At 48.3% G+C, this 16,585-nt stretch overlaps 2 protein-coding genes across 4 annotated transcripts in view; one reads left to right on the forward strand and one right to left on the reverse strand.

The window, feature by feature from the left end:
• The first annotated feature begins 2,282 nt into the window (after positions 1-2,282).
• On the forward strand, positions 2,283-6,138 carry UPP2 (uridine phosphorylase 2). 2 transcript variants are annotated; one of them, XM_015869331.2, is made up of 7 exons: positions 2,283-2,499; positions 2,775-2,892; positions 3,163-3,321; positions 3,771-3,885; positions 4,319-4,528; positions 4,963-5,109; positions 5,410-6,138. In XM_015869331.2, exons 1-7 carry the CDS (start codon positions 2,474-2,476, stop codon positions 5,580-5,582), a joined length of 948 nt encoding a protein of 315 aa, XP_015724817.1. In that variant the 5' UTR covers positions 2,283-2,473; the 3' UTR covers positions 5,583-6,138. The 2 variants fall into 2 exon arrangements, with proteins under 2 accessions (XP_015724817.1, XP_032301593.1); XM_032445702.1 differs by having other exon boundaries at positions 2,380-2,461; positions 5,410-6,137.
• A 1,108-nt stretch (positions 6,139-7,246) lies between these two features.
• Positions 7,247-16,585, reverse strand: part of CCDC148 (coiled-coil domain containing 148) — a 34,792-nt gene continuing 25,453 nt past the window's right edge. For both annotated transcript variants that reach the window (XM_015869296.2, XM_032445701.1), the window contains 5 exons: positions 15,916-16,056; positions 12,593-12,711; positions 10,016-10,133; positions 8,783-8,923; positions 7,247-7,487 (listed from right to left, as the gene is read on the reverse strand). In XM_015869296.2, coding sequence (XP_015724782.1) covers positions 7,341-7,487; positions 8,783-8,923; positions 10,016-10,133; positions 12,593-12,711; positions 15,916-16,056 — 666 coding nt within the window. In that variant the 3' untranslated portion in view covers positions 7,247-7,340. The remainder of the gene's footprint in view (positions 7,488-8,782; positions 8,924-10,015; positions 10,134-12,592; positions 12,712-15,915; positions 16,057-16,585) is intronic.

A 16,585-nucleotide genomic window follows, 5' to 3' on the forward strand; every position in this document is an offset into this window, starting at 1 on the left:
GACTCTATACTCTGCACTGGCCATGCATGTGTAGAGCACACATGGAAAGAAGTATAATCAAAAGGAAATCTGCTGTGGTGGCTGGGAAAGGATGATGCACTTGATTGTGGGGACGCCCTACTAGCACTGCCTTCCCCTCTACGCTGACATGTTTTCCTTTTTCTGGCAGTTTTGCCATTTCTCAAAATTAATAAATAGTAGGTTAGGTTATAGAGTTTTGTTCTCAACTTAGGGATTTGTATGAATAAATATAAATTGTTGAGAAAAATAAGGTTGCTGATTATTCACAATTATACATATGAGTGTGTATGTATGTATAAACATAATGTAATGATGTAGAATAAGGGTGGAATGTCATGGTTTAATAATTTGTAATTTTTGCTATCAGTATTCCACATCATAACATCATATTAAGCATGAATAATTTTACTGAATCTGCAACTTACAGAAAGAAGACTACATCTCCCAGGGACACAACACGATAGGTCACGGACCTGGACTCTATATTAACTCTGTCGCAGAACAGACTGCGTCTTTCGAGTTCTGGCGTTCAGGGGAGTGTGTGGAGCCTCAAGCCCGTTCGCCTAGATTTTACAGTAGGCCTCTCGGTTACGGGACTCATTCCTCTCTCCTATTTTGCTTGATTCGTTAGCTCAATTTTCAATTATATTTTATTAATATGTGTTATCCTGTATTTCGATATAGTATTTAGTAAATAAGTGTGCCTCCTTAGATCGTTGCCGCTGTTTTCTTTTCCTAATTAATTAACTTTTCCTTTCGGCCTAGGGCCCCTCCGGGGCCTGCGGCCCCTGTCACGGAACGGACGCAGGTGGATTTTTAGTTCAAACCGTGACACATTATTATGAGATGCACTGGCAGTGATAAACAAACACGATGGCTGTATCGATGTGGCACTGATGTTATTACAGTCTAAGTGTTGTTGTGCTTCTGGTGTTAATTGTCTGTTAGAAGTCAGATCTGGGTCTCCTTTGAGTAGTTTGAATAAAGGATGCAGCTCTTGAGTAGTAATTCCCAAAAGTGGCTGCAACCCATTGATGGTTCCTAATAACTTTTGCAGATCGTTTAATGTCTGTACATGAGGGGCTGTTTTGAGGATCTGTGGGGCCTGTTCCTGGTATTCAGTCATGAACACGGTGTATTGCATGGGAGAGAGGATCATTCGTAACACTATTTTCCAGTTGTGAGGGGTCATAACGTAACAGTCACTGATTGCAACCAAAAGATTGTATGTAAAGGCTGACTGAACTCGTATGCTCTCACTGACTCCCTTAGCTCCTTCACTGCCTCATAGGGCAGGGATTCCCAACGAGGGACCAGATTCAGCTGATACAACACAGGAAAGGTTTGCAACGTGTCAGCAGCATCACCCCTTAATATTGCTTCTTTCCTGCACTGCTCTAAGTTTGTTTCTAACTTTCTCATCAGCCCTTACAACTTTCCCAACCACCTTTACATGTCAACAAAGCACCTACAAACACTTCTCAACTGTCCATGCAGGCACGTATCCAATCAGAGCCGTGAGTCCCTTCTCGTTCCAGAGGTGTCCTTGGTTCTCATGCTGTTTATCTTGCTCCACAGCTGCTGCTCTGAGCAGCTTCTCTTGTATTCCCACTTTACCTCCTTAGCTAGATCCAGCTCCAGGTGGGCCTTAGCCTTCCTTGTATCTCTGCAGGCCCTGAGCACACTCTTATATTGTTCCCAAGTGCTCAGACCCTTTTTCCACACACCATGAGCTTTCCTCTCTCCTCGGCGCTCACACACGAGCTCCCTGCTCATCCAGCTCTCCTGGCACCTTCTCCCGATTTCTAAGTCACAGGGACACACGGATCCTGAGCTTGGCAGAAGAGCCGTTTAAACGCTGACCAGCTCCCACAGGCCCCCTTGCCTTCCAGCACCCTGGCCCACGGGACAGCCCCAAGTAGGTCCCGGAGATCAAAGTTTGCTCTCCTAAAGCCCAGGGTCGCAATCCTCCTGTTTGCTTTGCTTCCTCCACTCAGGATCTCGGACTGCACCGTCTCATGGTCCCTACACCCCAACCTGCCCCCGACTTTTCCTTCCCTAACCGGTCGTTCCTCGTTGGTGACAATAAGCTCCCCCAACACCCCGCCCCGCGTGGCTCCTGTGCCGCCCGCATTGGGAACTTGGCGCGGTCCCGCCCCGTGTTTCTCCCCGCCCCGCACATGTGCGGGACACGCGGCGGGATCAACGTGCGCTCGGACACGCGGCCGGGGCGGCGGCGTCACACCCGCAACGGCGGCCAATGGCGGCTCCGGCGGCGGAGGAGGAACGGCCCCGAGCGGGGCGGGGGGCGCCGGGTGTTGAGCAACGAGCGGGGCGGGGCGGGGGGGATTTAAGCCGCGCGGAGCCGCGCCGAGCTCTTCCCGGCGTCCCGCGGCCCGAGCGACGAGCTTCGAGCGGGGATCGCTGCGGGCTGAGCCCGGTACGAGCCGCCATGACCGAAACGACGCGTTACTCGGGGTGAGTCCGGGCTGACCCGGCCGGGAGCAGCGCGGGGCTGGATTGAGCCCAACGAGCGGAACCGATCCCCGCTGTTGGCTTCTCTTTACACCGATTAAAGCCCGTGGTCGTGCAGCGCGGGCCGAACCTTCCGGCCCCGCACAGCTCCGGTTCTCAGCTCGCTCTGCTGGGCGCTGTTCGCTCCGACATCCAGCTCCATCCCCTCCCCCCGGGTCCGCCCTTCCTCCCGCTCCTGCCCCGCGCCGCTCACCCCCCCCTCACCCACCTCCCCGCAGCGGTGGGTTCGTCCACATCAAAAACCCGCACCTGGAGGCGATGGATGAGGACGTCCTGTATCACTTGGACCTGGGGACGAAGACGCACGACCTGCCGGCGATGTTCGGGGACGTGAAGGTAACGGCGGGGCCGCAGCCGGGTGTCTGCCGGCCGTGCGCTCGTCCTGCGGTGCTGCCGTCCCTTCTCGCAGTCCCCCGGCCGTGTGTGCTGATACCGGACAGCGGCCGCTCTGCAGCCGGGGCTCGGTCCGCCCCGGTTCAGCCGGGCTGTGCGGGCAGCGCTGCAGTGCCCGGTGCCGCTCCCAGGCGGCACATCCCGCTGCGGGCTGACCCGGTGCCCGCTGACCCGGTGCCCGCTGTAACCGACACATCTGCGTTTTACACCCAGTTCGTCTGCGTTGGCGGCAGCCCCAACAGGATGAGGGCGTTTGCCCAGTTCGTGCACAAGGAGTTGGGGCTGGAGGGCGACGGGGAGGACCTGGCCGACATCTGCGCGGGGACGGACCGCTACGCCATGTACCGCGTGGGACCCGTGCTGTCCATCAGCGTAAGTGCGGCGCTGGGTGCTCCGCTCCGCCCCGTGCTCCGCTCTCAGCTCCTCGCACGAGAATTCAGGTTGGAGCAGACCTCCAAGATGAAGTCCGACCTCCAGCCCGTCCCCACTGTTCATTCCAGCTCAGGCTCTCCCGAGCATCTTGTACTTTCAAAGGCCCAGCCAAGAGCAGGCTGGTGCCTATAACGGTGCAAAGAACTGAGATGGGAGGTGTAGGAGAAGGACAAGGGTCACCATGGAGGGCACGAGTTTTGCGGGAGATCTGCCAGCCCCAAGCAGTGGTGGTGGGGCTGCAGCACAGCATTGAAGGCAGGAAGGGCTGGGAGTTCCACCTGGGTGGGTTGCAGGAACCCCTGACAACACCTACCAGCCTCCGCAGTGGGAAGAGGGTGTGATGCTGAGCTCCCTGCAGTCACCCACCCGGCTCTTCCTTCTCTCAACAGCACGGAATGGGCATCCCTTCAGTGTCCATCATGCTGCACGAGCTGATCAAACTGCTGCACCACGCCAAATGCCGGGACGTCACCATTATCCGCATTGGAACTTCTGGAGGCCTAGGTGCGCTTCCAGGTTGTCCTTCCAGGCAAAAGGCTATTCACAACTTTTTTCCAGCAATGACTCATGTCATTGTGAGCTCCTGCATTCTGGCAGGTCCCCATGTATCAAATAGCGTGATGCTTTTTTCTAGGTTAAAGCCCAGCACAATCCTGGTGACCAGCTTAGCAGAGCATGTTTTGTTCTGCTGGGGCAGCGCTGCTGCTCACACTGCACGGCCTGGTGCCAGGGCATGGTCTGCATCCATCAGCCATTAAAGTGCTGTCACTCAGCACGCTCCTCTCATTCATCATGTGCTGATCCTGTGCCCTTTACTTACACACGTGTGCCACCGCATAAATTCAATTATTCCCTCACATCTGCTTCGCTCACTAAAGGCCCACAGCACAGATACCTGCAGTATTTGTGGCTCTGGAGCTCAGGCTGTGCTTTGCAGGGGTGCAGGCCGGCTCCGTGGTGATCACAGACCGGGCGGTGGACGCCTGCTTCCAGCCGCGCTTCGAGCAGGTGGTGCTGGGCGACGTGGTGGTGCGGGGCACCGACCTGGATGGGGGCCTTGTGGAGGAGCTGCTGGCCTGCAGCAAGGACATCCCTGACTTCCCCACGCTCGTCGGGCACACCATGTGCACCTATGACTTCTATGAAGGTAAGACGTGCTTTGGCTGTCCGAACACATGATGCTGTTCCATGGGCAGAGCTACCTGTGCAGCCAGTCCTATGGGCTGCAGCCATCCCAGCACTGTGTCAGGGTCCGTTCAGAGCAGTCTGTGCCATCAGAACATGCAGTAAACCGTTTCCTTTCCAAAACGAAGTGCTGATTACACAGTAGATGAAGTGTAATAAATGAAGAATTAATCGACTGAGAGCTATCTACAAACCTCTGCTTGTGAATGCAGCCATCTGTGTGTTCCTCAAGGCCACGTTTTATTTAAACAGAAATTCATTAGGAGGATTAACAGTGAGGGAACTGCACGAGGGGACTCGGTCGGCTCCAGCCAGAGCACGGGCACTGCAGACAGCCCGGGTCGCTGCACCCGCTGCCTGCGAGGGCAAGCGGGGACGGTTGTGTTTCCTTTCAAGGTCAGGGGAGGTTGGACGGAGCTCTGTGCTCGTTCTCCAATGAAAGGAAGCTGGAGTATTTACAGCGAGCTCACGATGCTGGAGTGAGAAACATTGAGATGGAGTCCACGGCGTTCGCTGCGCTGTGCGGGCTGTGCGGGCTGAGAGGTGAGTGCTAACCCTGACCCTGCGGGGTGTGGGGCTTTGCTACGTTACAAGAGCTGATGTGGGGACCAAAAACACATTTCCGTTAGAAAAAGCACATTAAAACAAGTGTCACGGCTCATTAACAAATCAGGTTTGTTTCAAAAGACCTGAGTACTTGCCGGGTAGAGCAAGTGGCCTGGGTGCACCTCTCGGCTGGTCCCATCTCAGCCTTGTGCCCGCCCCACACCTCCTGCTGCAGCCCCCGGCACGGCCCAGGCTGGGTTCAGCGCCCAGCACTGCAGCACTCGGCCGTTCTCGCAGCTGCCGTGGTCTGCGTGACGCTCCTGGACCGGCTGCAGGGGGATCAGATCCGCGCGTCGCACGCGGTGCTGCAGGAATATCAGCAGCGGCCGCAGCGCCTGGTGGCTGCCTACATCCGGAGCCGGCTGGGGCTGGGAGCTGCTGCGGGCAACACGCGGCCCGACAGACACTGAGCGCTCTGCCATCCATGGCACCGACCCACAGCACGGCGAGACGAGCTGGAAAGCAGGAAGGGCAGAATGGGGGGGCACGAGCCCCCAGGGCTGTGGAGGCGCCGCTGCCTGCAGGGAGCTGAACTGCAAACACTGCAGTGCTGGGGGATCCAACCAGCTGCAATGCCGGCAGTGCTGCTCAGGAAATAACAGCGCGCCCCACCGGCTCCTGGGGGTGGAAGGACCGTCCTGCAGGAGCCCCCAGGGGAGCACGCTGCTCCCGGTGCGGCTGAGCCAACAGCACACAGCTCATCTGCCACCAGCCGGGCTGCGAGCGCCGCCCCGTGCTGTAAATGGGCTCGTGGGGGGGGGCGCACATGGGGGTTACGCACAATCCCAGCCTAATGACCATTGGAACCGCTCCCAGGTTTGCAGGCTCACAATTCACTTGCAAGTGAATTTGGGCATTTTTAGAACAGCGACTTACAGGATTCAGGAATTCAGATAAATAAAAGTGCTACACGTCAAAAAAACTTGACATAGTATCTCCAATATTTCTAAAAGCACAAAACATTTCAGTCTAAAGACACATACCCGCATTCCCCACGGCCCATCCGTGCGGCACTGGGCTTCACTCCACAGCCCGCTTTTAACTCGGTGATTACATTGAGAAATGTTTACTCTGTTGCACATTCTGACACCCTCCCAGGGTTTCAGATCGGTCGGTTAATGGCTTACAGGGCTCAGCACCTCCCTCCTTTCAGAATGCAAAGCGTCCAGGGCTCACAGCCGGCACTGCAGCTACTCGCGTTTCTCTTCTTAAATGCTGCCCTCCTTTGGGCAGCAAGGAGTCACTGCTTTGAAGACCGCGTCCATTAACGCCTGTACGGCACCACAATGTTATGCTAAGTAAGTTCCTACAGTTAACTAGATATGCAAATATAGATGTGCAGATCTTTCTGATGCTCATTGTCCTTAGGAACTCTGTGTGAAGCTCCCAGCTGTAACTCGTTTTCATACAGAATATATTCTACAGCCATCTTATGTGAGGCATGAGAATGCAATCAGTTACAAAACGAAATGACATCAATTTACCTTTCATTCAGAGAATGGTGCGCAGTGGTGTCGGCTCCAAAATAAAGATCCCGGATCTGGAATGGGGTTTTTAAAGTATAATTCATCCTGAAAGACTGTCAGCACAGAATGGCTTCCATGATTGGTTTCCAGTAAACACGACACAGCAAATCGGTTTCTAAACATGGACAAAGGTTAAGTTCCTTCTTACAGTCATCAAGGAATAACAGGAAGATCTTATAATTAAAAGAACCAAATTCTCAGGCAACCTGGCATGAAAGTTATGTGGGATGTCTCCATGTAGCACAACATAATCTAAGCCACTGTGAAGCCTTTGGGTTCTACATTGCCAATTGGAATCCAGAATTCCGACCTTTGCTATGCATCAAATTGACCAGCAATGTTTGCAGAGGTCTTTCCCATCCCTGGCTCTTCTGCTGGGAAGAAACACGGGGAATCCTGCAGCACGGGGAGCTCTAGAGCAGCCCACCCCCACCAAACCTCCTCAGAGCCTTCACCCAGGCACCAGGCGGGTGCCAAATGTGGTACCAAACACTACAGGAAAGGCGCATCCTTTTCTTAAATGACTGCACACCGTGACAACAGAGCAGTTCCAAGACACAGCAATGGGAAATTTATTGTAAGCTCCACTGTTACGGCCCAGACTACAGCCCTGGAGCTTCTCTGCTCGATACACAACGTGCTCTACATTTTAAACACTGTAGATTCCATATCTCTTCTGGGAAGCTTCGGTGGAGGAATCTTTGGTAAAATCTCTTTTGCATAAAGTGTTTTATGAAGCCCAGCTTCTCGAAGGGCTGCCTCGACACGAAGCCTGGGGTCAGAAATGATCTGTCAAAATAAACCACAGCGACGATGAAACAAAACCATACTTTCCTCATTTACACTGTGAGTAAAGATGCACCTAAAGGCCATTTGTGAATGTATGTGCAAATACATACATTCTATATGTTTATAACAAAAGAGTTCAAAGGGTGATTAAAAATGTTTTGGTCATAAAACAGAGACTTTGGAAGCGAAGAAGCTCAATGATGAATAACTCACTACATGTATTTTAATATCACCCTTTTTAAAGGGTGATAAGTCTCACGTATCAGCCTCACATGCACCTCTTCAGAGCACCCTGAAAGCCAGGCTTTTCCAAACCTCACAACACCCAGTGGATCTGGGTGAATTTTCTTAGCCAAACATAGACCTTTGCATTAGAAATCATTCCCATTCTGGAATCTGGAAATGATACTGACAGAAAGAAAAATGCTATTATGTAGTTCCATGGCATAAAAGCTTTATTTTAGCATTGAATAAGCTGAAATGTAATGATGTCTGATACCATGCTTGTCCGGCACTTCCCTTTTTATGACATTTTAAAGCTTCTCAGTTTCAAATGCACACTCTGACAGATGGAGAGCAGTAAAGGAAACAGAAAATCCCTCCCTTTGTTGTTTAACTTCAGTTGAAATAGAGCTAGCACTCAGCAGAGCGGGCGACCTGAGAACTACTTCACTGCTTAGCGCTGACTGGCTTCTCCTTTAGCCCTCACATCCAACATCCCATCTGATTTTCAGTTCAGCAACAGCGAGCAGGTAGCCACCATTCTAACTTTCAGTTTATGAAGAGATGCATAATAAGATTCCAAAATGAAAAGGATACCCCACCATGAAGTTATCTGTGGCACTGGTCCTCCATGCAGTAAGGAGGATTTTAACTTCACTTCAGATACTCAGCACAACACCAGCAGGAGCAGGTGAATAGGAGGCACTTTTTAAAGTGAGCGTGCAGAGGCATGAAAGGAGTGAGTTTTGAACTGGAGCAATAGCAAAGCACTCAGCAAGCAGCCAGCACCCAGCGGCCGCCTGGTCCTGCATGCTCCATGGTGGGAGATGCAGCTCAGGGACAGCACCGCAGCCCCTGGGGCACTGTGTCTGTGTGCTGCAGCACTGCAGACTCCTGGGCACGGAGCTGGCTCCACCCATTGCTCCTGAGGTTTCTAGTTTTTTTAGTCACATCCATTATACTCCATGTTCTGCTATTAACATTACCATTTCAGCTGTGCAATCATCATCATGTATTGCTCTCACAGTATGACTGCATACAACAAACCACGCAGTACAGTGACAGACTATTACCTGCTCTTCACTGTATGTTTGCAACTGAAACAGAGGCTTTTGAAGAACAAACTCTCCTGTGGTCCCAATGCCCATCCGAGCTTTAGACGCTGCAGTATCAGCCACCATTCTTGCTGGATCTGGTTTTGCTACAATGGAAACCTGAAGTACGTGATATGAAAACAGCCATTACAGTCTGCGTAGGCCTGTGGTGCTATCAGTAACATGTGTCCCTTGAAAATACAATCACTGACATGGTTTAGAACCTGAAGCCAATCTGCATCCATATATAAGTACTGTAGAGCCAAAAAGTTGAGCCTAGAGTCCGTGCATCCCCTCAGGGCACCCTGTGAGTGCACACAGAGCCCTGAGCACACACACTGCCCCTCTGCAGACCCCTCCCCAGCACAGCTCAAGGCTCTCCAAATGATCCCAGCAGCACAGCCAGGCCCTGCCAGCAACCGCCAAGTGCTGTAACACAGAACAGAGGGGAAGATACAAGATGTGAATGCAGGAAAACTATCTCAGAACGAACAGTGGAAACCACTTTGATGCAATGAAATTCCTGATGGAGACAATTCAGTTGCCTAGACTTTATATAGCACCGTGCATGCCTGGTAAGCGCAGGGCTGCCACAGCCTGGAGAACTGCCTGCTACATGGGCAGGCTGCACACAGAGCAACCCGCACACTGTGAATGCCAATGCCAGTACTTACTAAATGAAATAAACGTGAAAGATGAATGGCATTTCTGTAAAGAGAGAGCTCATGTTGCTACCTCACAAATGCTGCAGGGAAATAAGCTTATGTTGAGCTCCAGGTGACCAGAGGACAGCCCCTCCTGAGGAGATGCACCGCTGCTCCGTGTCATAAGGACAGTGCGTGGCCATGGTTGCAAAGGAGACCTCAGGGGTGGTACAGCAGAAGTGCCAGCATCTGCAGCTCTAGCACAGATCAACACGAGCTCTGATGTTCACAACCCATAACCAGAAGCAGTCAGCAGGCTCAGTTTAGCCACGTCCATATTTCTGGACATCATAGTCCACTTTAACTTCTTAATATTCTTGTTGGTTACAAAGCACATAAGATTTATAGCATGACAGAATTAACATTAACGTCAGACCTAAAGTGCATTTCAGCCTCTTCATTTATTTGCTTGTGGCGTAACATTTTGTTTTAACTTCCTCATAATATGTCAGTATGCGTTTCTGTCTCTACTGCATCTGCAAATACCACACATAAGAAATAGAAGCACCTTTTGTCGGAGCGCTTCCAGGCATTTCTCTTTCTCTTGTGCTGCACGTGCTTCTCGAAGGGCCTCTTCCTTTCTCTCCAGGATCCGCTTTTCGAGCAGCGCTTCTCTAAACTTCACCCTGTAGAACAGCACACACACAAACAGGAAAACCGGTCAAGTCCCACTTTAAAGTTGTTACTTTCCTATTGAAAACTTGCCTGATGCTCTCATCAGAACTCCTGACAAATGCAAAGAGTTCCTTTCCCTTTACATATTTCTTGTAAGTTGCTTAGCCTTTCAGACTTCATTTCTACAGCCCTAGCTCCTCTCTAGCAAGCCTTAAGCTTTATAGCACCATTACTCACTTTTTTCCATTTTCTTTGCCAAGAAGAAATGTTCTTTGACATCTGTGTATGGCAGCACAACTGTTCCCTGTAACCCTTTCCATTTAAAGAAACCGATCCCTTCCAAGAAGCAAGAAAACTCATGAATTAAAAACCTTCTCCAAAGGAACAAGCAGAGCACAGCACAAATAATCCTGAGGCTTTACTTGCAGCACTACCTCCACTGCTCAGCAGCCCTGGCTATCTGGCATCCACGCTTATCTGGTGAGACCAGAACGCAGCAGTGAGTCTGGGGTATATGTATATATTTAATAATTATTTTATAAGCCCAATCGCTCAATTTAAAATTAAAAATAGAAAGAATTCAGGCTAAGGGCAGAACATTCTTTGGTATCCGACTGCATCCATTAGGAACACTCTGAGTTTGCCCAGGCTGTCTCTCCCACTTGGAACAGTCAGCCAGCTCACACACATCAAGCCTTCTCCTTTCCCAGGAAAGCCTGACACATCAGATCAGAATCGCTGTGCTACTCGGATCCAACTCTTACAATCAGCTCTGCAGAGGCTTAAAAACACGTTGTGCTCCAGAACAGGCTAAGCATGTGAGGATACAATTAGTTCCTATAGAACTGCAGTCCTTCACCGTGAAACCATTACAGCAGCATGCCTGCCTTCAGTACAGCACATGCCTGATGCCATGCTAGTAGCACCACAGCTCCTAGTAACAGAAACACCCCTCTGCCCTTCTTTGATTATTATTTGTGAAGGCTTTGAAGATGAAAAGCACAGAGAATGATTAATCTCCACAAAGAGCAGGCATTTTTCTTTAAACTGTTTTATTTTGTACAGTATGCCAATTCAGGGAAACACAATGCTAAGCACTCGCTGACGTTCGATTCATAATAGCCCGAAGGTATGATTGTTTCCTTCCTGCATTCCTCAGTGAACTGTGCCATTTCCTTATATTTTATCCTGCAGTGTTTATTACCATAAGAAAAGAATGTTCCCCAACTGCATGGCACGCTGTGGTACACAGCCTTAAAGAAAAGTCATTTTCTCCTGTTCAGTTCTGCTGAAAACTCAGTAACTCAAGTCTGTGTGTATTTTCCTCTGCTCGTAACTAAAACCACCACAAGGTGTGTTTGAGGAAAGGTATCGGTGCACTCCCAGCATAAGGACAGCTATACAAACTCAGCTGTCAGCAAGGCACCGTAACAAAGTCAGATGGAAGCAGCGCTCCACAACAAATGACTACAATAAATTTCAGTCTTTAAAGGACAATTGAACTTTATCCCTATTTTAATTCCAGTTGTAGACTGTTCAGCCTGGCGAGTCATTTCATGTAAAAAAGGAAAACTTCTGATTTGAGAGCAGTTATAACCAAACTGCATACAATGGTTTTTTAATGGCCCTTCTCCTGTCAGCAGGTCATGAGAGAACACATCGTGCACAGAAGACTTGGCATAGGTTGAAACACGAACAGGTTCAGCCCATTCATCAAACAAGTGAACAGCAGCTACCATGAACGCACTGCAGTGTACAATGTTTGTATTTCAGTTTGACCCTTTGAAGCATTCTGGTTTTAACACATACAAAATCATCATCAAGATTTTCTCACTGGCACTGGTTAAAATCCTAAATGCAGTTTGCTTGAGAGGAAGAAACCAAACAGTTCTGCAGAAATACTTGATCCAGTGCAGTGCCGTTTACAGTATCAATAACTGAGAGGTCTTAACGCAAACAAGAGCAGCAGCTTTTACTAGAACTAGGTCTGAATACTCAACACTGAGTCATTATTTGACTGTCTCAAAAGCCATGGCCACACTTTAAGATTCTCTGAGAGAACACTAAGTGTCTCTAAGGCTCGACATGCTCCCCTCTCTGCCTCCAAACAAAACCAAACCTGACTACAGATCAATGTGGAAAATAGCGCAGAAGGTTCAGCTATCCATCCACAACACAGACAGCATGAAGGGAGCTGCCCTTAATGTGTGTGCTCTTCTTTGTTCGCAGCTGTTCATAGCTTACATGGCTCTAATGCTGTGATTGATTTGAAGTAATTTAAACTAAGAAATAAATTGCTTTCAGGATCAGGATACAGCCATGATGCAACCTTCACATATCACGTGGAGAAAGTACCAAACAGGAAGATAAAACAACTGATTTTGTTTTAATTGAAAGGATAGGGAGAACAAAACAAATTCTATTGTAAAAAGCTCCTACTCATGGTATATTCACATACAATACATTTTACCGTTCTCTGTCTTTAATTGCTTGTTTAGCCATTAATTTCCTTAATTCCTCCAAATGCTGTAGCTCTTTTTCTTCCTGTTCTTGCCACTTAAGCTGTTTCTCAGCCAAGTATTTTTTAACCTAGAAATTGAACAAACACAGTGAACAAACTAACAACCATCCATAAACCTGATTTTCAAGAAGAGTTTAGACATCTGTAGATAGGAACCTGTGTATGAGCCCAAGTTCAGCAGATGAGCAACGTACTGAGTGTGCTATGTGTCCTTTGATCACGTTCATTATATAAAGCAGTTAAACCTACATAAGGTGATGGGATACAGACATAGCACCCTGTGGGAAGTAAGGTGCTTCTTGACACCGTGGCACTCCAGCCAGCTCTCCTATGGAAACCCCAACACGCTGCTGCCTAAGACCTCCTGTGTTCCTGACCTCACGACTCCTCAGGGCTGTTGGCATGAAGCACAGCTGGCCTGGCCAGCTTCTACCTGTTAGTAACACATAATAGTACCACCACATAGTAATACAAGCCATATTCTACACTCTCTCCAAGATATACTGCTGATACCCCACGTGGTGTTTGTGCTGTCCCAGCACACAGATGTAGCCACACGCTGTGTTTGCAGCCCTTCCTTACAGCCTAAGATGTCCTTTACTCAACTGAAACATACGACTGCTGACCTCAAACAGCTGTTATCCCATCTGCACATAGGCAGAGAACTGTTCCACACTGACACTATCCACAGGCATGGGAAAGGTGGAGAATATATACAACTATGCATACAACTAAATATACAACTAAAATATTTACTCATGCGATTAACATTGCTGGCAGTCAGGTCAACACAGCCCACAGAGCCTCCTCCTCCCTTTCAGAGCCACCTGCTGCCATAAACACCATGTGAGAAAAGACAACTCCACAGAACAAGCTTCAACAAAAAGAAAAGTAGCAGCACCGCTTCTTGCAGCCAAAGAAACAAACTGCCATTAGATCCAGACTCCCCTTCCTCTGTACCTCTCACTGCAGTGCTGGCGGTGGATCCACAAGAGCTCACCAGCACACGCTCCAGCTGAGCCCACTTACATATTATCCATCAAATTAAATAGAATAAAGATAAATAAAACAAAAACAAGGATGAATTGCCTGGTCAGACCTCAGAGCAGGCCTTGGTTTGAGCAGGAGCTTAAACTGAAGAGCTCTTGATGTCCCTTCTAATCTGATTTTATTTTTTCTTAAGAGAAGTGAGAGCATTCTGTGTATGATGAAGGAAAGAGAAACATCTCATTAATGTGACTTTTGGACAGTTAGTTGCAATTTTTACAACTGTATGATTTAGGATAGCTTGGCAGGAGGACTGTACTCTGCTGAGCATGCACTTATAATCTTTAAGATAAATGGCAGGGAAGGAAGAAGATCAGGTGAGCAGTGTAAGCAGAAACTTCTTTGGCTAGACAAGGATCTGGGTACGTGCAAAATGCAAAGTTGTGACCAAGAACAGTGAACTCACAAATCAAATAAAACCAATTCGAAATTAGGTAGGTTTTCAAGTGTTGGCTCTGGGGACTTACAGCAATGAGAACGAACGAGCAGATCGGAGCCCATCCGGAGATGAGGCTTCAGCAGCTCCAGTTTCTTTTCTCCAGGTACCGCTTTGATTCAGGTGCTTCTTTGCAGAACTGTCACTACAGCCAAACCCAGCAGTTATGCACAACTACCACCAGGAGCCCTTAGCAGGGGCTGCTGCTTTTGCCCTGTTTGTCGTGGCATAAAGAGGCGTCTCTTCAAACAAGCCACAGAAAAAATACTGGAGTGCTATAAAAGTCGATAGGGAAAATCCAAGTGATGAAGGATTTTATTTCCATTCTTCTGCTCAGGCAGTTGTTTCCACCAGCCTGCAAGTCATTTATTTTGGTCGGCTATCATTTCCTTTCTGCTTTTAGTAAGTGTTGTAAAGTAAATTGCTTTAGTAATAACTTAAGCAAATTGCTGTAAAAATAGATAGCTTCAGTTTTTTCTGCAAGGACTGTCACTGCAAGAGACACAGCTTCTGAAATGAGTTTCCATCAGTTTCTAGGGAGTCTAATTGCCCATGTTTTAGTCCTGTCAATAAACATTTGCTCCCACTAAGGCATGTTACACAGAAACTAGGCAGGTAAATAAAGACAAGAAGGCAAAGTCTACAGAGAAAACACGATAACTTGCATGAAGATTTCATTTTCCTTCCTATTTGCCCAAGCTTTCTGCAGTGAGATGTATACTGACGCCACTAGAGCCTCCAACACACACCCTGAAAGCACTCTGCTTGGAACAGTTCAGCCCTTTCTTAACTCTTCTTCTAACTGGCATGTTCACAGAATCATAGAATCACAAGGTTGGAGAGCACCTACAAGATCATCTAGTCCAACCATCCTCCCATTACTGTGTTATAACAACACAGCTCTTAGTGCCTCTTCTCACAAACATGTTAGCATGAGAAGTCCCATTAGATTAAAGGAGTTCATTTACTCATCAGCACCTGAAAGACCAGGCAATAACAACCTATGATATTCTCCTACTGACTTGTTCCATAACTAATTTTGCAGTCTTAGCAAATATTCCAGAGGTAAATTGAATTTCAGTGCAAAAATAGTCTGAAAAATGCTCACTATTTTAATACTAAAACCTGAATTTGTGTCCTATCCTTAAAATACAAAGGTCAACAGAAACACAAGTGTGACAGTTTGATTTTACAAATGCACCGTATCCACTGTAGTGGATTTCTGATTTCTATTAAGTAGAAGTTCAGATTTATGAACCAAAGTCGTTTCCAAGAGATCACCAGACAAGTGCTTAGAATAATGTAACAAAGACCTCGGATATCCTGAGCTGGTTAATAGTATTGTTGTGCTCCAGGTTCACTTTTAAGGTCCTTGTGCTGCAAAGTGCAGAGCGCTGTCTTGCAGACAACATACTGTAAAGCCCATTTGCTGCATTGCAGCATACTTAACTGCAGCACTGGAAGCTTTCATAGACTTTGTCACGCTACTGAGAAGCACAGATCTGTAAGAGCCCCGAGCCCCCTGGTGCCTCTGCACTGAGGTTGGGTGACATCCAGACAGTCACACTGTTTTTGTGAGTACCTTTTTTAGGAACCAAGTAACACAGATGCACAAGTAGAGGCAGGTTTAAGGCTAAAACGGATGGAGCCAGGACTTCACAGGCTGCTAATCTCTACACTAGCACTAAATCTGTTACAAGAATACAGAGCAGTGAGATCAGTTGAAGCTTTTAAGGACAGTTGTACATCAGTGAATGAAAAAAAAAAAATACTTAGAAGTTTCTCATACTTTTTCTTTCTCCTGAGCTCTGTGAATCTTTTCCTGCTCTTTCTGCAGCCTTTCTTTCTCATCTTCCTTTTCTTTTCTTCTAGCAGCTACAGCAGCTTCCAGCTCAGCCGCCGCCTCCTGTTGTGCTCTCCACTGTAGGACCTGAGAGAAAGGGTTGAAAGGGCTGTTTAAACAGCTGTGCAGGAGAATTTGTGCAGTGCTGTGATCCTGCAAAACTGACACCGGTAAGGAAACCCGTGTGATCCATTTTTAAAGTAGAATTTGTACTCTGTCAGCAATACTTAATTGTTCAGTTGGCATTGTCTTCCTGCATATTAATATATCATTCACAACCAACTTGTGTAGCATGCAGTAAGAACGTGTACAAAAACATCAAGTAAAATTGCCAAAAGAACCTCAGTAACATCAGATCTTAAGCCCCTCTCCATCACCTGGACTTTCCCTAGCAGATAAGTTCCTTAATGACCCCACCATTTCCTTTATAAAGGGGATCTACACTGTGGGCACTGTGGCACTCAGGGCCACCTGCTCCTGGCAGACACTGACAGTGCTCAGGAGAGGGAATGGAGAGCTGTTATTCCTCAGAAGCAAAATGCAGCTGGTTGCATTGCAGCCATTCTCCAAAGCACAGACACAGTCAGGATTAAGCTGCTGTAGCCTGAGAAATAAC

This window comes from Coturnix japonica, chromosome 7, assembly GCF_001577835.2.
Source record: "Coturnix japonica isolate 7356 chromosome 7, Coturnix japonica 2.1, whole genome shotgun sequence".
In the NCBI taxonomy this organism is placed as follows: domain Eukaryota; kingdom Metazoa; phylum Chordata; class Aves; order Galliformes; family Phasianidae; genus Coturnix; species Coturnix japonica.

What these genes read in the sequence shown, in the direction of transcription:
- UPP2 (XM_015869331.2), top strand. Translation starts at nt 2,474, where the DNA reads ATGACCGAAACGACGCGTTACTCGGG. An exon ending in GAAACGACGCGTTACTCGGG is followed by an intron (nt 2,500 to 2,774) that starts GTGAGTCCGGGC and finishes ACCTCCCCGCAG; the next exon opens with CGGTGGGTTCGTCCACATCA. An exon ending in TGGAACTTCTGGAGGCCTAG is followed by an intron (nt 3,886 to 4,318) that starts GTGCGCTTCCAG and finishes TGTGCTTTGCAG; the next exon opens with GGGTGCAGGCCGGCTCCGTG.